The following is an 18,120-nucleotide window of genomic DNA, read 5'->3' on the forward strand; positions in this document are numbered from 1 at the left end:
GTTTCCTTCTCCGGCCACGGCTGCCTGCGATCAGAGCAAACCCTTAGAGCCCTGCTGGCTCTCCGCCTGCTGGTGGGCTGCCCCACGCCTGGCGTTGGCAGAATTTGCCATCCATTTGTGATCGGACCGAGCTGGTTGGCCATAGCCTCTGTCTCCAGCCCGGGCCCAGGTGGGAGGCTGAGTGCTCCAGCCGGCACCCTCTGCTGTGCAGTCCGAAGGACGATACATGGGGGTGGGTAAAAGGATGAATAAACAAACAAACAAACAAACAAACAAACAAAATTAAAATAAATATAAATAAATGAATCAATAAATAATGGTTCTGGGACCTCTGTGAGTGAAGCGGCCAAGTGCCGTCCCCACAGGGAGTCAGACCTTTCCTTTCCCTGCAAACCTCCCTGCTTTCCCCATGCTCCCTCACGTCGTGGACTTCAGAGCTCTCTGAGAGCCACCAAGGAGGGGTGCCCTGCCAGGGCGATGGGGCTGGAGGGCTGCCCACCCTCTCGGTCGCTGGGCACCGCACCAGGTGCCGGCAGGATGGGCTGTGCAGCAGCTGAGCGCTCCCGGGCATGGACAGCCCTTGCTCCGTGTGCGTGTGGAGCCAGCACGGACCTGCTGCAGCAGCGGCAGGCTGAGCCCTGCGGGTGCCGGTTCCCGAGCCTGTGGGCTCTGCCGCTGCCGTGCCAGGGGAGCGGAGGGACCATCTCAGGACGGCAGGCCTGCAGGGGACAGTGGGGACGTGGCGGTGGAGAGCCGTGCTCAGGCCTCGGCTTCCTGCCGCAGCATGCCTCTGTTCTTTGCCCCCTCTTGGCTGCGTTCTGTTTGGGGGGCTGACCACTGCCAAGGGGCTGGGCCCTCGCCCATAGGATAGAGTCTTGGGTGGGGCCACATCTTCCCAGTGCGACGGGCTCCCTTCTTCGGGCATAGCCTGGAACCGGCAGTGCAGAGCACAACTAGGTCTGCTGGAATTGGATCGACCTCCATGGGCTCCTCCTCATCTCCCACTGGGTCACCCTCCATGGGCTCCTCCTCATCTCCCACTGGGTCAACCTCCATGGGCTCCGTGTCATCCCAGCCTAAGAGCTTCCACACGTCCTCTGTGGTTTGGCACCTCTTGTGGTTGCCCTGACACTTTATTTCGAAGACTCCTTGGGCGTCGGGACGCAGCACCCAGAAGCTGCCAGTTGCTGCCTGATGCTTCCCTGCTACTGTCCCGCTCCACTGCTGGCGCTGCTGGCATGTGCAGGGCTGCCTTTTTAATTGGCTGACCGCTGTCACGTCGTTGGGCCCGCGCCAATAGACTGTTGAGTAGGGCCAGAAACGCTCATCGCGACGGGCTCCCTTCTTTACGCATAGCCTTGGATTGGCATTGACGAACCATCGCAACGAGCCAGGGCTTCCCGAGATTCATTCATTTTCTCCCCAGGGGTGTTGCATGAAGATGGGTCTGTGTGTGTGCAGGATTGCAGCAGCACCAGCTCTGCAGTTGTGGTGGGGGCACCATCGCGGCTGTTCCTCACACAGCTCCCGCAATGGTCTTTTCGAAATGGCTTCAGCCCATTTTTAGCCATAACATTTCCTCAAGTATGGCCTTTTTTACTCAAAAGACCTAAAAAACAAGCTACCAAAGCATAACGCTCCTAAAAGTACCTTGAAGCAGAGAATCCCCTAGCAGTGACTGCCTACTGCTGGAGGGGGGCACCTCAAGCTATCACGTCGGAGTGTGGGGAAAGGTTTTGTGGAAGCTCTGAGCATCCCTGCTGGACTCTACCCAGCACTCACCCACTTACCCAGATCAGTGCCCCCTGGCACCAGCAGCACACGTCTGCAGCAGAGACAGGGTCACCCTGGGTAGGGCCACCCCCGGCAGCAGAGAGCCACCCTCATCCTCCCCACCCCCGGCAAACCGGCACAAAATGAGGAAGTGGGAGGAGGAAAAGGTTTGTAGTTGCAGCAGAAACACAAAAGCAAAGTGCTTCAGGATGGCCCTGGGCCCTCGGTGACAAGAGCCCCGACCCGCCACGTCCCCGGGGGGCAAGACACAGGGACACCATGGTGAGTGCAAGTGGGGCCCTCGCTGGCCGCCCCCCAACCCTGTCTCCCTTTGGCACCCTGGGGATGTCACCCTCTCTTCCTGCCACCTCAGGGCTATCTTAGCCCTATCGTCTCCTGCACCCATCATGGTGCCTTGCTGCTTTCCGGGAGGTGGCAGGAGCCCACCCGATGTCCCCACTGCAGAGGGGACAGTGCTACCCAGGCTTGGGGACGGGGAGCAGAGCTGGGGCTGGGTGAGGTACTGGAGCAGGGTACAGTGGTAGGGAGCAGCCAGGGATTGGGGATGGGTGCTGGGTGCAGGGTCGGTGGTCCCAGGAGCACTGACCCGAGCAGGATGGAGGGCACCAGGCGGTGAGGCTGGGCTGACACAAAGTGGTTTTGATTTTGCTGTTGCCGGTGCGGTACCCATAGGAGAACCCTTATGTTCCTCTTGGCCCAACTTCCCACCAGTGTTTGTGGTTTCAGCGCTCATGGTGCCAGCAGGGTGTTCAGGCAGAGTGCAGTGGGGTGGCGGGGGCTGCTGGGGGCAGCTGTACCCTCCAGGCCAGCTCAAGCCAGGAAGGACCCTCTGGGTGTTAGTGCCCAGGGTTGGACCTTGCACCCTGGAACGTGCAGGGAACATGGGCTGCAGGCAGGATGTGAGGCTGCTGAAAGGGCGGTGGCCAGGGCTGGAAGTTGATTTGGAGGCAGAAGAGAAAGGTGAAAGCTCTCAAAATTAGGGAGATGCTCAGGCATGGAGTAAGGGTCTGCAAGGTGGGGCTGCAGCCATGTCCTTCAGCCCATGGCTCTGCTCCCTCTGTGTCTTGGAGTGATGCTGTCCCCAGATTTTTCAACCCAGCCAGGAAGGGGACAGTGGTCAGGCTGAAACAGAGCCTTTTCCCACCCATAGTTGCGGTTGCCACCTCTGAGAGACTGCTCAGATGCTGTCCCCCACAAGATGCAAATACCATCCCCTCCACACTGCCACACAAGACCTGAAGGAGCTTTGTGGCTTCGCGAAGGTCTGTGCAGCCATGACCCTGAACCCTGCCGGACCCCAGGTCTGTGGCCAGCTCTCATCCCCAAAACACTGGGGGAAATGCCCCATCCCCAAACCCTGCCTGTGCCTGACACCTTGCAGGGTTGTGGCAGCAATGCAACACCCCGTGCCGCTCTTCTCAAGGCTTCCGGTGGTTTTAAGGTGTTGGCTGCATCTGGGCTTGCCCCATCTCGAGAAAAAAGGTGCCACCTTGGGCTGTGTCCGCTCCCCACTCGGGGCTTGCAGGGTTTTTTTGATGGTTCAGACCTGAGCTTTGAAGAAAAACAGATGATGTTTTTGCAATTGCTGCTGCAGAGTTACTCCACTCCCTGCCTCAGCGATCCTATCGTGAGCACCGGGTGCATCCACAGCCCCGGGCACAGGTGGTGGCTGCGATGCTGACAGTCCCCATCCCACAGCCCTTGGCTGGGGTGTTCCTGGGGGTCCCCATGAACGCACCCCTCATGCATGGGACCACCGTCAGAGCGAAGTCCCTTGTGCAAAGCGGCTGCAAACTGCACCTGGAAGCCCAGACCAAGGGCTGCCGAAAGCTGCTCGCCACTCGGCTTGAGGATGAAGTGGCTTCACGGATGGTGTTTGGTCCAGGCTGCTCATCAGTCCCCTTCCCTGGGGACCCCCATGGTGGAGACTGTCGAGTCGCTGCTTTCTGGCTCATCACTCGCTTTGGCCTGGGACAGAGGAGGGGACTGAGGAACTGCTGCTCCAAACCTCTGAAAACAAATTCTGTTTGTTGCCCCGCTCCCCACAGGGATGCCGCCTGCAGGCCCCACCCCACGAGGGCTCGCTGGATGCTGAGTTTGGGCAATGCTACAGTTTTGAGGGAGCATCATTCCTCTTCATCCTCCCCACAAGACTTTTACCCAGCTTAGTGAGCCCTGGCCCTGCGAACCCCCCATGCCGCCTCTTGGGATGTTCTGAGGAAAGGCAGACTTTGTGCTCCCAGAAACCGGGCGGAAACACTCACGGCCTTGCAGATAGCCGGGACAAAACCTTCATTTAAAGTGAGCTGGTGTTTTCCCTGCAGCTGTGCTGCATCAGGTGCCCCAGCTGAGCCAGGAAAGCACCTAACCTGCGCCCGGAGGAAGAGGAGGTGTTGCAAGGGCACACACTTGCCACTGACAGCTCTGAGCAGTCATTTGACTGAAGGAGAAACTCCGGTTGTCAGCTCAAAAGCACCAAGCTTGCAATACAGGAAATGCCTATATTTGCCTTAATTTGGTGCCATAACCAGGCACATGAGGCCAGGGTGCCTGTGCCAGAGGGCTCAGGGCAATGCAGGCAGGGAACGGGGAACCAAGGTGTAGGGCTCCCCATGGGCTCCTCCCAACCCACTCCTCTCCACCTGAAGCACAAGGTTTTGGCCAGGTTGGGTTGAAGCTGGGCAGCTCCTGGGGTCACTGACAGCTCCCTGGGTGACAGCACGGTGACCTGGAGTGGATGACTGAGCCCCCCTGCATTTTTCTGGGTGGCTTTTCTAGTGGCTTATTAGGATGGAGGGGAGGAAGAGGAGGGGAAGGCAAGAAAAAGGCCCATAAACAACAAACAGGAGGAAGCGGAGAAGTTCCCCACGTGGTTTCAGGCTGCGTGAGCAGCCCTGATCCCCTCTGGACCCCCTGAGCTGACCCAAGTCCATGCATCCCAAGGGAAGGTGGTGGGACAATGAAGCCAAAAGCCCCTCCACCAGCTACAGGAACTTGAGCTGTACTTGGGGTTTGAGGGGGCACGGATGGTATTTTGGGTTGCAAAGCCCAGCAGCCCAGCGGCGATGGAGGCGGTCGGGGGGAGCAGCACAATGCTGCTGAGCTCCTCCACACTCCATGACGGTCCCTCTGTCCCCCATCGCGATGGTGCCGGGTTCTGCCAAGCATCTGAAGGTGGGTGCAGGGGGGCTACAGGCCACCTGCGAATATCAGGGGTCGACAGGAGGGTGCAAAGGCATGGGGGTCTAGAGGCCTCAAATCTTGAGAGCCAGCAGGAAAATGAAGCAAAAGGGGAAGAGAAGAAAAGGGAAATGGAAAGAGTAAGACGCCGGGGGTGATGGGGAGAGGAGAAGTGAAATCGGTGCTGGGAGCACTGGGGTGAAAGCGGAACTGCGGGGGCTGCGGGACAGGCACAGAGGAGCCGCTGGCAGGTCCAGATGAGGTGTCCCCTCCTGGGTACCGCACCAGGGACCGCACGGGCACCGCGGCTCTGTTCAGCAAGTTCCCTCTGCAGCATCAAAGACAAGGAGCCTTTGAGTAGTTTTCTTTTGGCACGGTGAAACCTTACCCTCCCCTCCCAGCCCAAGGCTGTGTTTAGCCCCACAATGGCTTAAATCATAGCCCACAGTTTTCCTGCTTCCCCACGGCCCCTGGAGGACAGAGCTGGGCGAGTTGGGGGGCGGCTGGAAAGCAGGTGATGGTATCTCCCTGGGCAGAGAGGAAAAGGTGATGGGGATACAGTTGCACCTCTGCCCTGGTGCAAAGGGGATGTGGGGGTGCGGAGGATGTGCAGTACCGGGGATGCCCCCACCAGCTGCAATTTTTGCCCTTCTCCTGGGTTATTTTTGCTGCCCCTTTGACTCATAAGCAGAGCCTGCACAGCAGTTGCTTCGTTAGTCCTTCGTTACCGCCATAGCAAGCAGGGGTGATGTTACAAACATGCCTGCAGGCTGTCAGTGCCAGGCTTGCTCCTCTCCAGGGTGCCAGACCTGCAGTGAGGCAGGATCCAACCAGAGGAATGGGGCAAGCCCAGGGGCAGCAGCGCTGGGATTTTGAGCTTTGCAAGTTCCCAGCGTGGCCAAAACACCCCTCTTTGCACCCTTTTTTGGAGCCACAGCTGGAGCCGGGGCCAGTTATAGCTACCAGCAGCTCAGGGGGAGCTGGGGCCAGATCCAGGCCTGGAGCCCCTTTCCCGTCGGTGGTGGCCCCAGTGCAGTCACTGTGGCCCTCTCCCCGCAGGGCAGCAAGGAGCGCTTCCACTGGCAGAGCCACAATGTCAAGCAGAGCGGCGTGGACGACATGGTCCTGCTCTCCAAGATCTCCGAGGAGGCCATCGTGGAGAACCTCAAGAAGCGATTTATGGACGATTACATCTTTGTATCCTTCCCAGGGCAGCGGGACAGGGACAGGGAGAGACAGGGCTGTGCTCCAAGGCTTTGCCAGGGCGTGGGCCAAACTGGGGTTGCCCCAATGCTTGCAGAGTATCCCATCCTCACACTGTGGTGGGACAAGATTGGGATCAGCTGGGGGAATGCCACCGTTCCCAAGCTGAGTTGCACTCGACAGAGAGACCGCAACCGTGACCCGCATCCTGCCATGCCCTGGGACCCACTTTGGTCCTTCCTTTGTGGCCACGAAGACCTAGGCAAAGAGCACTGAGCAAAACCCCTCATCTGCTGTTTCCCACTGCTCCTGCACACTGGAGACCCACCTGCCTGTGCCAAGGGGGCCAGACGCCAGTGGCAGTAGTGGCCATCGTCCCCTGTTGCTGTCACCCGACCCCCCCAATGCCCACAACATGCCCTGGCAGCTCTGCACCCACAGCAAATCCAAGCAAACCCTGGATGGAGCAGGAGCATCCCTGCAGATATGGGGATGAGGTGCCACCCATCACTCTCCACTGGTGTCAGGCCACATGGGACACCATCAAGCCAGCATGGGGCGCAAAGCTCCCACCCTGCCCAGAGTTGCCCCCGCTGCGTCATCCCCCAGCCCAGAGGCTTTTGCAGTCACTGGCTCCCATCACAGAGTTGACCCTGCTGAGCGCCGTGCATGAGGCTCGGCGGCTCTCAGGCTCTGCGGTGCGGATGGGGGGGATATCCCCACACCCACAATTTGAGGTTGCTGAGCCCTTGCCTTGCTTGCCCCACACCTGCCTGGGGATGCGGCCGGCTCAGCACCCCGGCACCATTGCACACGCTTCGCCTGCACCCCAGCTCCGGTGTGTGGCCGGCTCTGATGGGGAAGAGGACAAAATCCCTGTTGTGCAGAGCAGGGCATGGCAGGGGCTCGGGCAGCAGTGGGGCTGAGCACGGGGCTGAGCCGCTTGCTCACACTTCTGCAAGTGGCTGTGGTTTCCTTGAAGATGTGGCTCTGTCCTTACAAGGCGATGCTCTGTCCCGGGCCATCGGTGACGCAGCCATCCTCCCCGCTCTTTCGGCAGCCCTGGGGCTTTAAATGTGTTTAGGGGTTGGGTTTGGGGTTGGCTTTTTTTTTTTTGGAGGAAAAAAATACCCCACGCAGCCTCTTTCTTCCTTTTTTTGTGCTGCCGCGCAGGGCTCCCATCTAGCCATGACTCAAAGCCCCGCGCTTCTGCATTTCCCAGAAAAAACCCTCTTCCTGCCTTTCGGCTGCTCTTTCCCCACTGCACTGTCAGGTGGGCCAAAAATAGGATATCAAGGGCTCAGGGTAACCCCACTGGCACTGGTCCATCCCTGACCTCCATCTCCCCAGCACCTGCCCCGGGGTGCTGGGAGCTCATCCCCATCTTGCTGCTGCATCATTTCCAGTCACAATTCCCCACTTTTCCATTCCCCTGCCCACACCTGGGTGACTGGGGGATGCTGCAGGCAGGGGCCGAGGGAGGCGGAGTGGCTGGGTGGCCAGGGAAAGGCAGAAGCTGGCAGTTTTTTTCCTCTCCATGCCTCAGTTTCCCTCGTTATAAAATGGAGACGATCTCCTGCTGCAAAAGCCACAGATGGAGCATGAGCGGCTGAGCAGAGGGTGAATTCCAGGAGGATGTGGGATGCTGGAAATGCCGGTTTTGGGGCCGATCCTCAGCCAGAGGCCAGGGAGCTGAGGGGGATACTCTTGCTGCACTGATCACTCTGTGGGGGACACCTCGGGGCCGAGGGAGTGAAACACTGGGGCCCCGTGGCCAGGAGAGCACCAAGTCATGGCAGCAGCTCTGCCTGCACCTGAGCTGAAAACCCTTGTGGTATTCCTGGTGCAGCTTCCAGGATGAGGCAGGGACCCTCCCCAACCACCTTCCTGCCATTGCTCTCACTGACACTGCCTGCAGGGCAGGAAGGGACAGCGGGAAGGGGGAACACAAGAAAGGACACACAGACCTTAACCTGCCACTCAGACCTACATTGGGCCGGTGCTCATCTCCGTCAACCCCTTCAAGCAGATGCCGTACTTCACCGACCGGGAGATCGAGCTGTACCAGGGGGCGGTGAGGCTGCTGCGTGCCAGCTGGCGGGGTTTGGCCAAGGGTTCTTTTGGTTTAATTTGGTGCAAAACACCTGGAGGTTGTCCCATGAGTGTCCCCATCCTCCCCAGCCCTTTGGGTGCTGCAGGGGTCAGCGCTCCCAAACAGATTGATGGAGAGTCAGTAACGAGACTTAGGAGCAAATCCACATTCCTGGGAAATTCAGCTCATAAATACACACCAGAGCAACCCAAACATGGTAAAATGCAGCCTAAGTGACTGGCACTGCCACAACGAGCTTCCCAAAGAGGAGGGGAGAGTTAAAAAAACATCTGACATGCTGCTGATTAGCTCATGTTTGTGGCAAGAGACTAATTCCCCATTCCTGCTGTGTGCCACTGCCTTGTGTAATGCATGGGCAGAGTTAAGGGGATTTGGGGAGGGGACTCAGGGCGGGGAGCTGATGGCTGCTCTGTGCTCAGCACTGCTGTCCTTGTCCCCCGTTTAGGCTCAGTATGAAAATCCCCCCCATATCTACGCCCTGACCGACAACATGTACCGCAATATGCTGATCGACGGGGAGAACCAGTGCGTCATCATCAGGTAGGGGGTACACGGGGTGCAGCTGGGCACCCTGTGCCACCACTCTGGGGCCGGCTGCCCCCATCACCATTTCTCCCCACACCCTGGGGGCATCCCAGCTAAACGCAGGTGCTGGGCAGCAGCAAGAGGTGGCTGAAGCCCAGTGGTGGGTCCTGGGGGACCCAGTATGTGGGGATGCCTGGAGGGACCCCAATGTCCTGGGCCATGAGCACCAGCCGGGGCTGTGACCAGGTTGTCCCAGGCAGGGACCGAGCCTTGTGCAATGCACCTTTCCGGCTGAGTGTTGCAAGGGAAATGGTCAGGATGTGGGGCAAGGCCAGAGACTTCCCCTTGAGGCTCCCAAGTGTTCCTCCTCCCCTCCAAAATCCAGCAATAAGAAATCCAACATCTCCTGGAGCAGCTCCTCACCCAGCCTTGCTCCAGCCCTGCTTATATTCCAGAGCACCCCCAGAGCACCCGGGCAGCCCCGTCCCTGGCACTAGTGCTGCCGCACGCTCAGATTACGCAGCAGGAGGGAGGCCACAGCCCCCGCCACCCGCTGTCACCCCCCAGCCCTGCTCCAGCATCCCACCCCGAAGCACCCCAGGATGGGCGACTCTGGTGAGGCCGTTTCATGTCTCCTCTGCTTTGCCATTTGCACAGTGGAGAAAGCGGGGCTGGGAAAACAGTGGCAGCGAAATACATCATGGGCTACATCTCCAAAGTGTCCGGGGGTGGCGAGAAAGTACAGGTATGTCTACCCCCCACCCTTAAAGCCACACATTGCTTCACCTCCCAACCGCTCCCCACCACCCTCGCTCCCCCCATCTGATGGTGGCACACGGAGCAGTCCCAGCTCCAGGGCTGGGGACATGCAAAGCCCTGGGTCTGTCCCCAGCCCCAAGGCAGGGCTGCTGCAGTGGGGTGCAGGCATGCAGCCTCCCTGCTCAGCCCTCTCCCTCTTCTGCCCCCAGCATGTGAAGGACATCATCCTGCAGTCCAACCCGCTGCTGGAAGCCTTCGGAAATGCCAAAACCGTCCGGAATAACAACTCCAGCCGCTTTGTAAGTCACCAGGGTGGGTGCAGAGGGTCAGCGCCACAGCCAGGATCTGTCCCAGCAATGCTCCTAGTGTGGTGGGAGGACGGGGAGAGGAGCCGGGGCTGGGGGGATCGAGGAGTCCCCCCAGCCAGGGCCATGGCTCTGAGCGGGAGCTGTGCCGGGGCAGGGGAAGTACTTCGAGATCCAGTTCAGCCGGGGCGGCGAACCTGACGGGGGGAAGATCTCCAACTTTCTGCTGGAGAAGTCGCGGGTGGTGAGCCAGAATGAGTGCGAGAGGAATTTCCACATCTACTATCAGGTATGGGGTGCACAGAGCCAGCCGGGCTGCCACAGGGGCCAGGGGCCGGGTAACCTCAGCTCCCGTTTCTCTCCCAGCTCATCGAAGGGGCATCCCAAGAGCAGCGGCAGAACCTGGGCATCATGAGCCCGGATTATTACTACTATCTAAACCAGTCGGACACGTACCAGGTGGAGGGCACGGATGACCGCAGTGACTTCCATGAGACCATGGTGAGTGCCTGTGGGGGGGGAGTCCCCAAAGCCAGCTGCAGCCAGGCAGGGGCTGACGGGGTCCCCCCACCCCCAGAACGCCATGCAGGTTGTCGGCATCCGGGGTGAGGAGCAGCAGCTGGTGCTGCAGATTGTGGCTGGGATCCTTCACCTGGGAAACATCAGCTTTCGGGAGGAAGGCAACTATGCTCGAGTGGAAAATGCTGACTGTGAGTAGCCAACTTCCCCTGCTCCAGGGGGGGCAAGTGGGGATGCTCGTAGAGACCCTTGGCAATGAATTGCAGACTCTTTATAGCACAAATCCCCTGGCAGAGGAGAGAGGCAGTGTCAGCATCTTCCCCACGTTAGACATGGGGAAACTGAGGCAGCAAGCAAATGGCACAACCAGCGCTTAATTAGCGGGGGGACAGATGCCAGGAGTCCCTTGCTGTGATTTAGCAGAGGGAGGACCAGCTCCCACATCCCCGTTCGCTGCACCGCTGCTGTCCTTTGCACTCAGATGTGTCTGGGGGTGTCCAGCAGTGCCTGCGGGCAGCGTGCCAGGGGTGTACAGGGAGCAGGCAGCCCTGACTGCCCTCCCCCACTCTGCCCAGCCCTGGCCTTCCCTGCCTACCTGCTGGGGATCGACCAGGACCGCCTCAACGAGAAGGTCACCAGCAGGAAAATGGACAGCAAGTGGGGCGGCCGCTCCGAGTCCATCACGGTCACCCTCAACGTGGAACAGGCAGCTTACACCCGAGATGCCCTGGCCAAGGGGCTCTACGCACGCATCTTCGACTTTCTCGTGGAGGTGCGTGGTCCTGGCAGGCTGGGCCAAGCGTGGCTGCGGTGTGGAGGGAATGCTCACCATCCGCTCCTGCGTTCAGCCAGCCCCACTGCCCTACGGCCCTGATGAAGGTGGCTCATCCCGTCTCTCCCTGCAGTCTATCAACCGGGCTATGCAGAAGCCATATGAGGAGTACAGCATCGGGGTGCTGGACATCTATGGCTTCGAAATATTCCAGGTATGTGGTGCTTTGCTGTAGGAGCCCAGCTGGGCAATGTCCTTCTCTGTTCCCACAGCAAGGAGAGCGGCTGGAGCAGGGGGCTGTTATCTGCTGTTTGGGGTCCCCTCAATGAAGTGAGAGGAGCAGAAGCCAACTCAATCCCATCTTCTCTTTCACCTTTTGTCCTTTTGCAGAAAAATGGCTTTGAGCAATTCTGCATTAACTTTGTGAACGAGAAGCTGCAGCAAATCTTCATAGAGCTGACCCTGAAGGCAGAGCAGGTACAGGGGGGCTGGGCTGCGGGGCTACACCAGCGCCCCGATTCCTGCACCCTGTGCACCCCCGCCACCAGCCAGTCCTGGCACCATGGCTGGATCGGGGGGACTGCAGCATATGCCATGGGTCAGGGGCCCACCTAACTCTCCTTGTGCTTCCCCAGGAGGAATACGTGCAGGAGGGGATCAAGTGGACCCAGATCCAGTATTTCAACAACAAGGTGGTGTGCGACCTGATAGAGAACAAGCTGGTGAGTGGGGTCCCCTCCTCCAGGGGAGGCTTTCTCAGGGAGCCGAGGCACCCAGAGAGAGGCGTGCTGGATGGGCTGGGTGCTGTCAAGGATGGGTGGCAGAAGCCGGTCATGCCGGGGAGCATGCCTGGGAGAGCAGCAGCTCTGCGTCCTTCATCTAAGCTGCAGTTCAGCATGAAGCAGCTTTGACCAGTGTGGGGCACCTGAGCACAGCCAGATGCAGGATTGGGCCCTGCCCACAGCCTTTGGACACCCATGGCTTCACTTACCCTCTCCCAGAACCCCCCTGGGATCATGAGTGTCCTGGATGATGTCTGTGCCACCATGCACGCCACCGGCGAGGGGGCGGACCAGACCCTGCTGCAGAAGCTGCAGGCAGCCGTGGGCACCCATGAGCACTTCAACAGCTGGAGCTCAGGCTTCGTCATCCACCACTACGCAGGCAAGGTATGGCACCCCACGCCCCACATCCCACGCCCCACATCCCACACTCCATGGCCCTGGCCACAGCGGCACGGGGCTGAGCTCTCCTCCTTGTCCCCAGGTCTCCTATGACGTGAACGGCTTCTGTGAGCGCAACCGGGATGTGCTCTTCACCGACTTGATCGAGCTCATGCAGAGCAGTGAATAGTGAGTCCTGGCAGCGCTGTGGTCCCAGAAACCACCCCAAAAGGGCTGGGGCAGAGGGCAGCATCCTCAACATCCAGACCATAAAGCTTTGCTGGTCCTGCCTCTGCCGGAGCCACAGCTCGGGGTGCTCAGTATACTGCATCGCCCTGTGGGCACCAGTGGCATCCCCCCATCGAGTGCAGTGGCACCCAGGGGCTGCAGGGCTGGGCACAGGTGTGCTCATCCACCAGCATCAATCCTGCTCAGCCTGGGGGTAGTCGGGGGGGACGGGCTTAGCCACGGTGCAGGATTTCCAAGCAGCAGAAAGCAGAGCTGGAGCTGGTTTCAGCTCAGCACGTGCTGAGCTTGGGGACCCTGGCAGCTCTCACCTGGGGACTGTCACCTGCTTTTCAGCGGTTTCATCCGGATGCTTTTCCCAGAAAAGCTTGATTCTGACAAAAAGGGACGACCGACCACCGCAGGCTCCAAAATCAAGGTACGTCCCGGAGGCTGCAGGACAGTAGCTGCCTCTGGGGCAGCAGCAGGGTGATGGGCTCCCACCAATGCCTTTAATGCTACAGAGGTCAATCCTTGCAACAGAAACAGGCCAACGACCTGGTGAACACGCTAATGAAGTGCACGCCACACTACATCCGCTGCATCAAGCCCAACGAGACCAAGAAACCCCGGGACTGGGAGGAGAGCAGGTAACAGAGGCCCCTCGTTATCAGGGAGCCCACAGAGCCCCGGGGAATGGGACCCAACCGTGGAGATGTGGCCAGGAGTGGCCTTCCTCCAAAAACTGCACCCCCGGTCAGGTCCCTTTGTGCTGCCCGCAGACCCAGGGGAGCACAAGGTGGGTGCTGAGGAGCGTGCGGGGGGACACATGCCCCTCTACGTGCATCACCCAGAGGCTCCATCTGAGCCCAAAGAAGCTCTCACACACGCACAGCCACAAGCATCCCTGTGCAAAGCAGCGGCTGAAGGGCCCAAGCAGGTCCCCCACCGACCTGCCATCCCATGCCGAGCGTGTCCCTCCCGGCTCTGCAGGGTGAAGCACCAAGTCGAGTACCTGGGGCTGAAGGAAAACATCCGGGTGCGACGGGCAGGTTTCGCCTACCGCCGCCTCTTCCACAAATTCCTGCAACGGTGAGTGACCACCAGGATGGGGAATGGCAGGTTCCTGCAGCCTGGCCGTGTCTCACATCCCCTCTCCCCACAGCTATGCCATCCTCACCCCCGAGACGTGGCCGTCCTGGCGCGGGGACGAGCGGCAAGGGGTGCAGCACTTGCTGCGCTCCGTCAACATGGACCCAGACCAGTACCAGATGGGTCGGAGCAAGGTGTTTGTCAAGAACCCCGAATCGGTAGGTGATCCGGCTCTGCTCCTCGTCCTGTATCCCTGCATCCCCAGGGGACACTGCACACAGCTGAGCATCGCTTTGGGCAACACTGGGGAGGGTTTGGGGTGCCAATGTGCAGCAGAAGCAACGCAGCTGGGGCTTGGTGGCCCCTGGCCGGCCATGCTCAGCACCTCGTGTCCCTCCCAGCTCTTCCTTCTCGAAGAGATGCGGGAGCGAAAATTCGACGGCTTCGCCCGGGTGATCCAGAAGGCCTGGCGCCGGCACATTGCCATCCGGAAATATGAGCAGATGCGAGAGGAGGGTAAGGCCAGGCAGGGATGGGGACACCAGCACCCCAGCACCCCTTTTAGGGTGCCCTTTGCTGGGGACAGCCCAGCTGCCAGAGCGGCAGGAAAGCGGCAGCCTGGCTCGTAATTGTGGCACTAACAAGGAAGGGGGGGTGAGGATGGACCAGACCATGAGACGCCCGGGGTCTTTTCCTACATCTTAAAGGAGGACATGGATTTCTTGCTCCTATTTCCAGCCCTGGGAGGGGTCCTAGGACAGAAACGAGATCCTTGCACTGTCTCGCTTTGCATTTCATTGCCTGCAAAGGGATGGAGAGGAGTAGCTGGGAGTCAGCATTTGCAGAGGGATGGGAAAGACTAGTGGTCACTGCCTGACCCCATCATGGGTGTTTTCCCACCCTCCCAAGTGTGCAGCGAAAAATTGAGGAAAACCCAGAAAGCAGCTGCCTCCCTCCCTCCCTCCCACAGGACAAGGTTTTTTGAAGGCAATTAATGGGTTTCAAAGCCAGCCAAGCTCAAGCAGCTTGGATTTCTCCCATGGCATAAAACGAGCCCCACTTCTTGCTGCCACGATCCGTGTGACAGTTCCCACAGCTCCCAGAGCCAGTTTGGGAGGGCAGGCACTGGCTGGGCAGGCAGGCAGGGGCTGAGGACTGAGCTGCCAGCGCAGAGCCCCGTCTAACCAGTATCGCTTCGGGGTCCCTCACAGCCTCCAACATCCTCTACAACTTCAAAGAGAGGAGGAGGAACAGCATCAACAGGAATTTCGTGGGCGATTACCTGGGCATGGAGGAGCGGCCGGAGCTGCGCCAATTCCTGGCCAAGCGGGAGCGGATAGACTTTGCCGACTCTGTCACTAAGTACGACCGGAGGTTCAAGGTATGTGGACCTGCCAGGGGCTTGGGACAGACCAAGCTGTGGTTCATGGTGGCTGCCCTTGTGTGGGGGGTGTGGAGGGGGCTTGTACCCCCCTCCAAACACCCCCTCACCCCATGCTTCTGCCCTTTCCCAGCCCATCAAGCGGGACTTCATCCTCACCCCCAAGTACTTCTACCTGATCGGGCGGGAGAAGGTGAAGAAAGGTCCTGAGAAGGGGCAGATCAAGGAGGTGCTCAAGAAGAAGGTGGAGCTCCAGGCGGTGAGCGGCGTCTCGCTGAGGTGCGTCCCTTAGCACGGGCTCCGCACAGGGGGGGTCCACGCAGTCAGGCTTCATCCATCAGCTCCACCAGCCTCTTCATCCTCTGGTGCCACCGGCTGGGCCCCAGCCCCTCGCCCATGGAGGCAGGCGGGCATCGGGCCGTGGGGAGGAGGCTCCTCGCAGAGTGCTCTGCAGATGGGGCTTTGGAAATCAGGGAGATTTCCAGCTAAATCTCCCTCCAAATTTCCTCGGGGTGGATCCAGGCCCAACAGGCGTCCCAGCTCCCCTCCAGTGCTGGCTGGCACCAGCCTTCCTCCCCCACGGCTGATGCCCCTGCACCGGGGTTGCTCCTCCAGCACCAGGCAGGATGATTTCTTCATCCTCCACGAGAACGATGCCGACAATTTCTTGGAGTCCATCTTCAAGACGGAGCTGATCAGCCTGCTGTGCAAACGCTACGAGGAGCTCACCCGCACCAAGCTGTGCCTCTCCTTCAAGGACACGTAAGTATGGAGGCCAGGAGAGGTGACAAAGGAGGACAGAGTCCTGTCACTGTGGCCTCACGGCCTCTCTTTCCCCTAGACTACAGTTTCGGGTGAAGAAGGAGGGCTGGGGCGGTGGCGGCACCCGCAACGTCACCTTTGTCAGAGGACAGGGCGACGTGGCCACCCTCAAAGCCGGAGGCAAAACCCTTACGGTCACCATTGGGGATGGGCTCCCCAGGAATGCCAGTGAGTGCTGGGGTGCCCGGGGGGGGTGGCGGGGAGGGGGGACAGGAGCGCTGGGGCCTCAGGGCACAGCTGGAGGCTTGGGAACATTGGGGTGAGCCAGCGTGTGCCCCGGTCCTGCGGGGTTTCGTTTCACCCAGGAGAGACCTGCTTCTGCTTGGGTGATGGGGCAGCACAGGGTGTTTCGGGGAAAAGGGCAGCTGGGTACAAACTGCAGGGACAGGCTCTGAAGACCATCACCTAACGGGGGCTCGTGTCCCCCCTAGAGCCCACGAGGAAGGGAGCGACGCAGAGCAGAGGTGGCAGAAGGTATCCAGCACCCTCCCGAAGCGCCCCACCAGCACCCAGAGGTGAGAAGGGCAGTGCCAAGGGGGGGGGTGTTGGGGAGGGGAGACCCCAGCCTGGATCCAGCCAGCGCTGCACTCCTGGGGGTGTGCAGGCTGAGCATGGGCCCCCTGTAACGCACCATCCCAGGGCGGGATCCTCCAGGAGCCTGCAGGAACGGGGCACCCCAGTTCCCACGCAGCAACAGCCGGGCTCAGCGGGACACCTACACGACACCCCAGAAGCAGGCGCGGGGGCCACCAGCTGCGGCACTTCCCCACCGAAACCCCAGCCGCCAGACAAAGACGCGACCCCCGTCCGAGCAGAACATGGATTTCCTCAATGTGCCTGACCAGGGGGTGGCTGGGTAGGTCGTGTACCGGTGCCGGTGTCCCCCTCCCTGCCCCATCCTCCCTTTCCACTGCTGCCAGCCCCGGGAGATGCTCTTTCGCCTCTGAGCAGCTTGACTGCCCAACGGAGCAACAGCCCGACCAGGTCCGGGCAATCTAGCTTTGCTGGCAGGACATCATCTCCCAGACTCTTGCACAACCCAGTTCTCCCAGTCCCTGCGCTGGGAAGACCCACCCACGCTGCATGCACAGAGCATCCCGTTGGTGGGGGAGAGCGGGATGGGAAGGAGGGTGCAGCACATCCCGCGCCTTCCTGCCCTCCCCGGTGTGAACGCCGTTTCTCCCGGCCCCACAGCATGCAGCGCCGGCGAAGCCTGAGCCAGCGGCCGCCCCCGGCTAGGCGTCCCAAGCCGCAGCCCAAGGCGGCCGTGCCGCGCTGCCAGGCGCTCTACCAGTACATCGGGCAGGACGTGGATGAGCTCAGCTTCAACGTGGGGGACATCATCGACATCCTGCTGGAAGGTACCGCCGGACTCCTGCCCTACCCAGCTTCTCCCCACTGTGCCCTGTGGCAGCACCACGCCTGACCCAGCTCTTTTTCCCCCCCCTCTTCCCAGATATCTCCGGCTGGTGGAAAGGCCGGCTACACGGCAAAGAAGGACTTTTCCCTGGGAACTATGTGCAGAAGATCTGAGCCGGGCGCAATGGCCGGAGGCAAGGAGGGAATTGCCATCCTCCCACCCCACCTCTGCCGAGGCAGTGCCGAAGGGGCCGGTGGTGGCTCTGCGGCGGCTCTCTGCCAATGTTGGCATCTCACGGGTGCTGCCTCACGAGCCCCCCTGGCCTGTGCCGGCAGCCGGGCTGTGCCGGTGCCAACCACTGAAGCCCGCAGCTGGTTTAGATGTGGCCTCCCTGCAGCGAGGACTGGTTCTTTGCTGCTTATTCGTACCCTGGGAGTGGGACTGCTCCGGTGATTCTGGGGTATAAATAGGATTATTGTTAATAATTATCGTAAATAATCAGACTCAGCAAATCTCAGTCTGACTCAGAAATTGAGCCTGGAGTTTGTATTTCACCCTGGTGCCAGCCCGTGGTTCCCGCTGGCCCCGTGACAAGAGCCCTGCACTCACGTGTCCGCATGTGGGGACGTGGGCAGACACACGTTGGAGTTAGCCCCGTTCCCCCCACCTTGAACCCTCCAGAAGAAGCTGAATATGGAAACCAACTCCCCCAGGAACCTGGCTGAGGCATCTCCACATCCCGGCGTGACTCCGGACCACTCAGCACGGCCGGCCGGGAGCTGCCAGGGCAGCGGCGAGGCAAAGCGGGGCAACGGGGCGCAGCAGGATCGGGGTGCCATCGCTGTTCCCTGGTTTCTTATAGGAAAAGCCGGGAGGACCGCTTAGCCAAAGCCCACCGAGCTGTAGC

The 18,120-nt window shown here is 60.2% G+C and overlaps 1 protein-coding gene across 2 annotated transcripts; it reads left to right on the plus strand.

Annotated features, from left to right (window-relative positions):
• Positions 1-1,915: 1,915 nt before the first annotated feature.
• MYO1F (myosin IF) lies at positions 1,916-17,744 on the plus strand. Of its 2 annotated transcripts, none has more exons than XM_069790166.1 (28): positions 1,916-2,055; positions 6,034-6,171; positions 8,162-8,251; positions 8,736-8,830; positions 9,473-9,560; positions 9,784-9,873; positions 10,037-10,168; positions 10,246-10,380; positions 10,457-10,589; positions 10,974-11,170; positions 11,304-11,384; positions 11,561-11,647; positions 11,806-11,892; positions 12,172-12,339; positions 12,437-12,522; positions 12,916-12,997; positions 13,102-13,208; positions 13,552-13,650; positions 13,724-13,868; positions 14,052-14,166; positions 14,862-15,031; positions 15,165-15,310; positions 15,647-15,793; positions 15,873-16,021; positions 16,285-16,368; positions 16,493-16,709; positions 17,048-17,214; positions 17,310-17,744. In XM_069790166.1, the coding sequence occupies exons 1-28, from the start codon at positions 2,053-2,055 to the stop codon at positions 17,384-17,386; spliced, it is 3,315 nt and encodes a 1,104-aa protein (XP_069646267.1). In that variant the 5' UTR covers positions 1,916-2,052; the 3' UTR covers positions 17,387-17,744. The 2 variants fall into 2 exon arrangements, with proteins under 2 accessions (XP_069646267.1, XP_069646268.1); XM_069790167.1 differs by having other exon boundaries at positions 16,508-16,709.
• The last annotated feature ends 376 nt before the right edge of the window (positions 17,745-18,120 follow it).

Source organism: Haliaeetus albicilla, chromosome 8 (genome assembly GCF_947461875.1).
Source record: "Haliaeetus albicilla chromosome 8, bHalAlb1.1, whole genome shotgun sequence".
NCBI lineage: Eukaryota > Metazoa > Chordata > Aves > Accipitriformes > Accipitridae > Haliaeetus > Haliaeetus albicilla.

What these genes read in the sequence shown, in the direction of transcription:
- MYO1F (XM_069790166.1), top strand. An exon ending in ACCTGATAGAGAACAAGCTG is followed by an intron (nt 11,893 to 12,171) that starts GTGAGTGGGGTC and finishes ACCCTCTCCCAG; the next exon opens with AACCCCCCTGGGATCATGAG. An exon ending in TTGTCAAGAACCCCGAATCG is followed by an intron (nt 13,869 to 14,051) that starts GTAGGTGATCCG and finishes TGTCCCTCCCAG; the next exon opens with CTCTTCCTTCTCGAAGAGAT.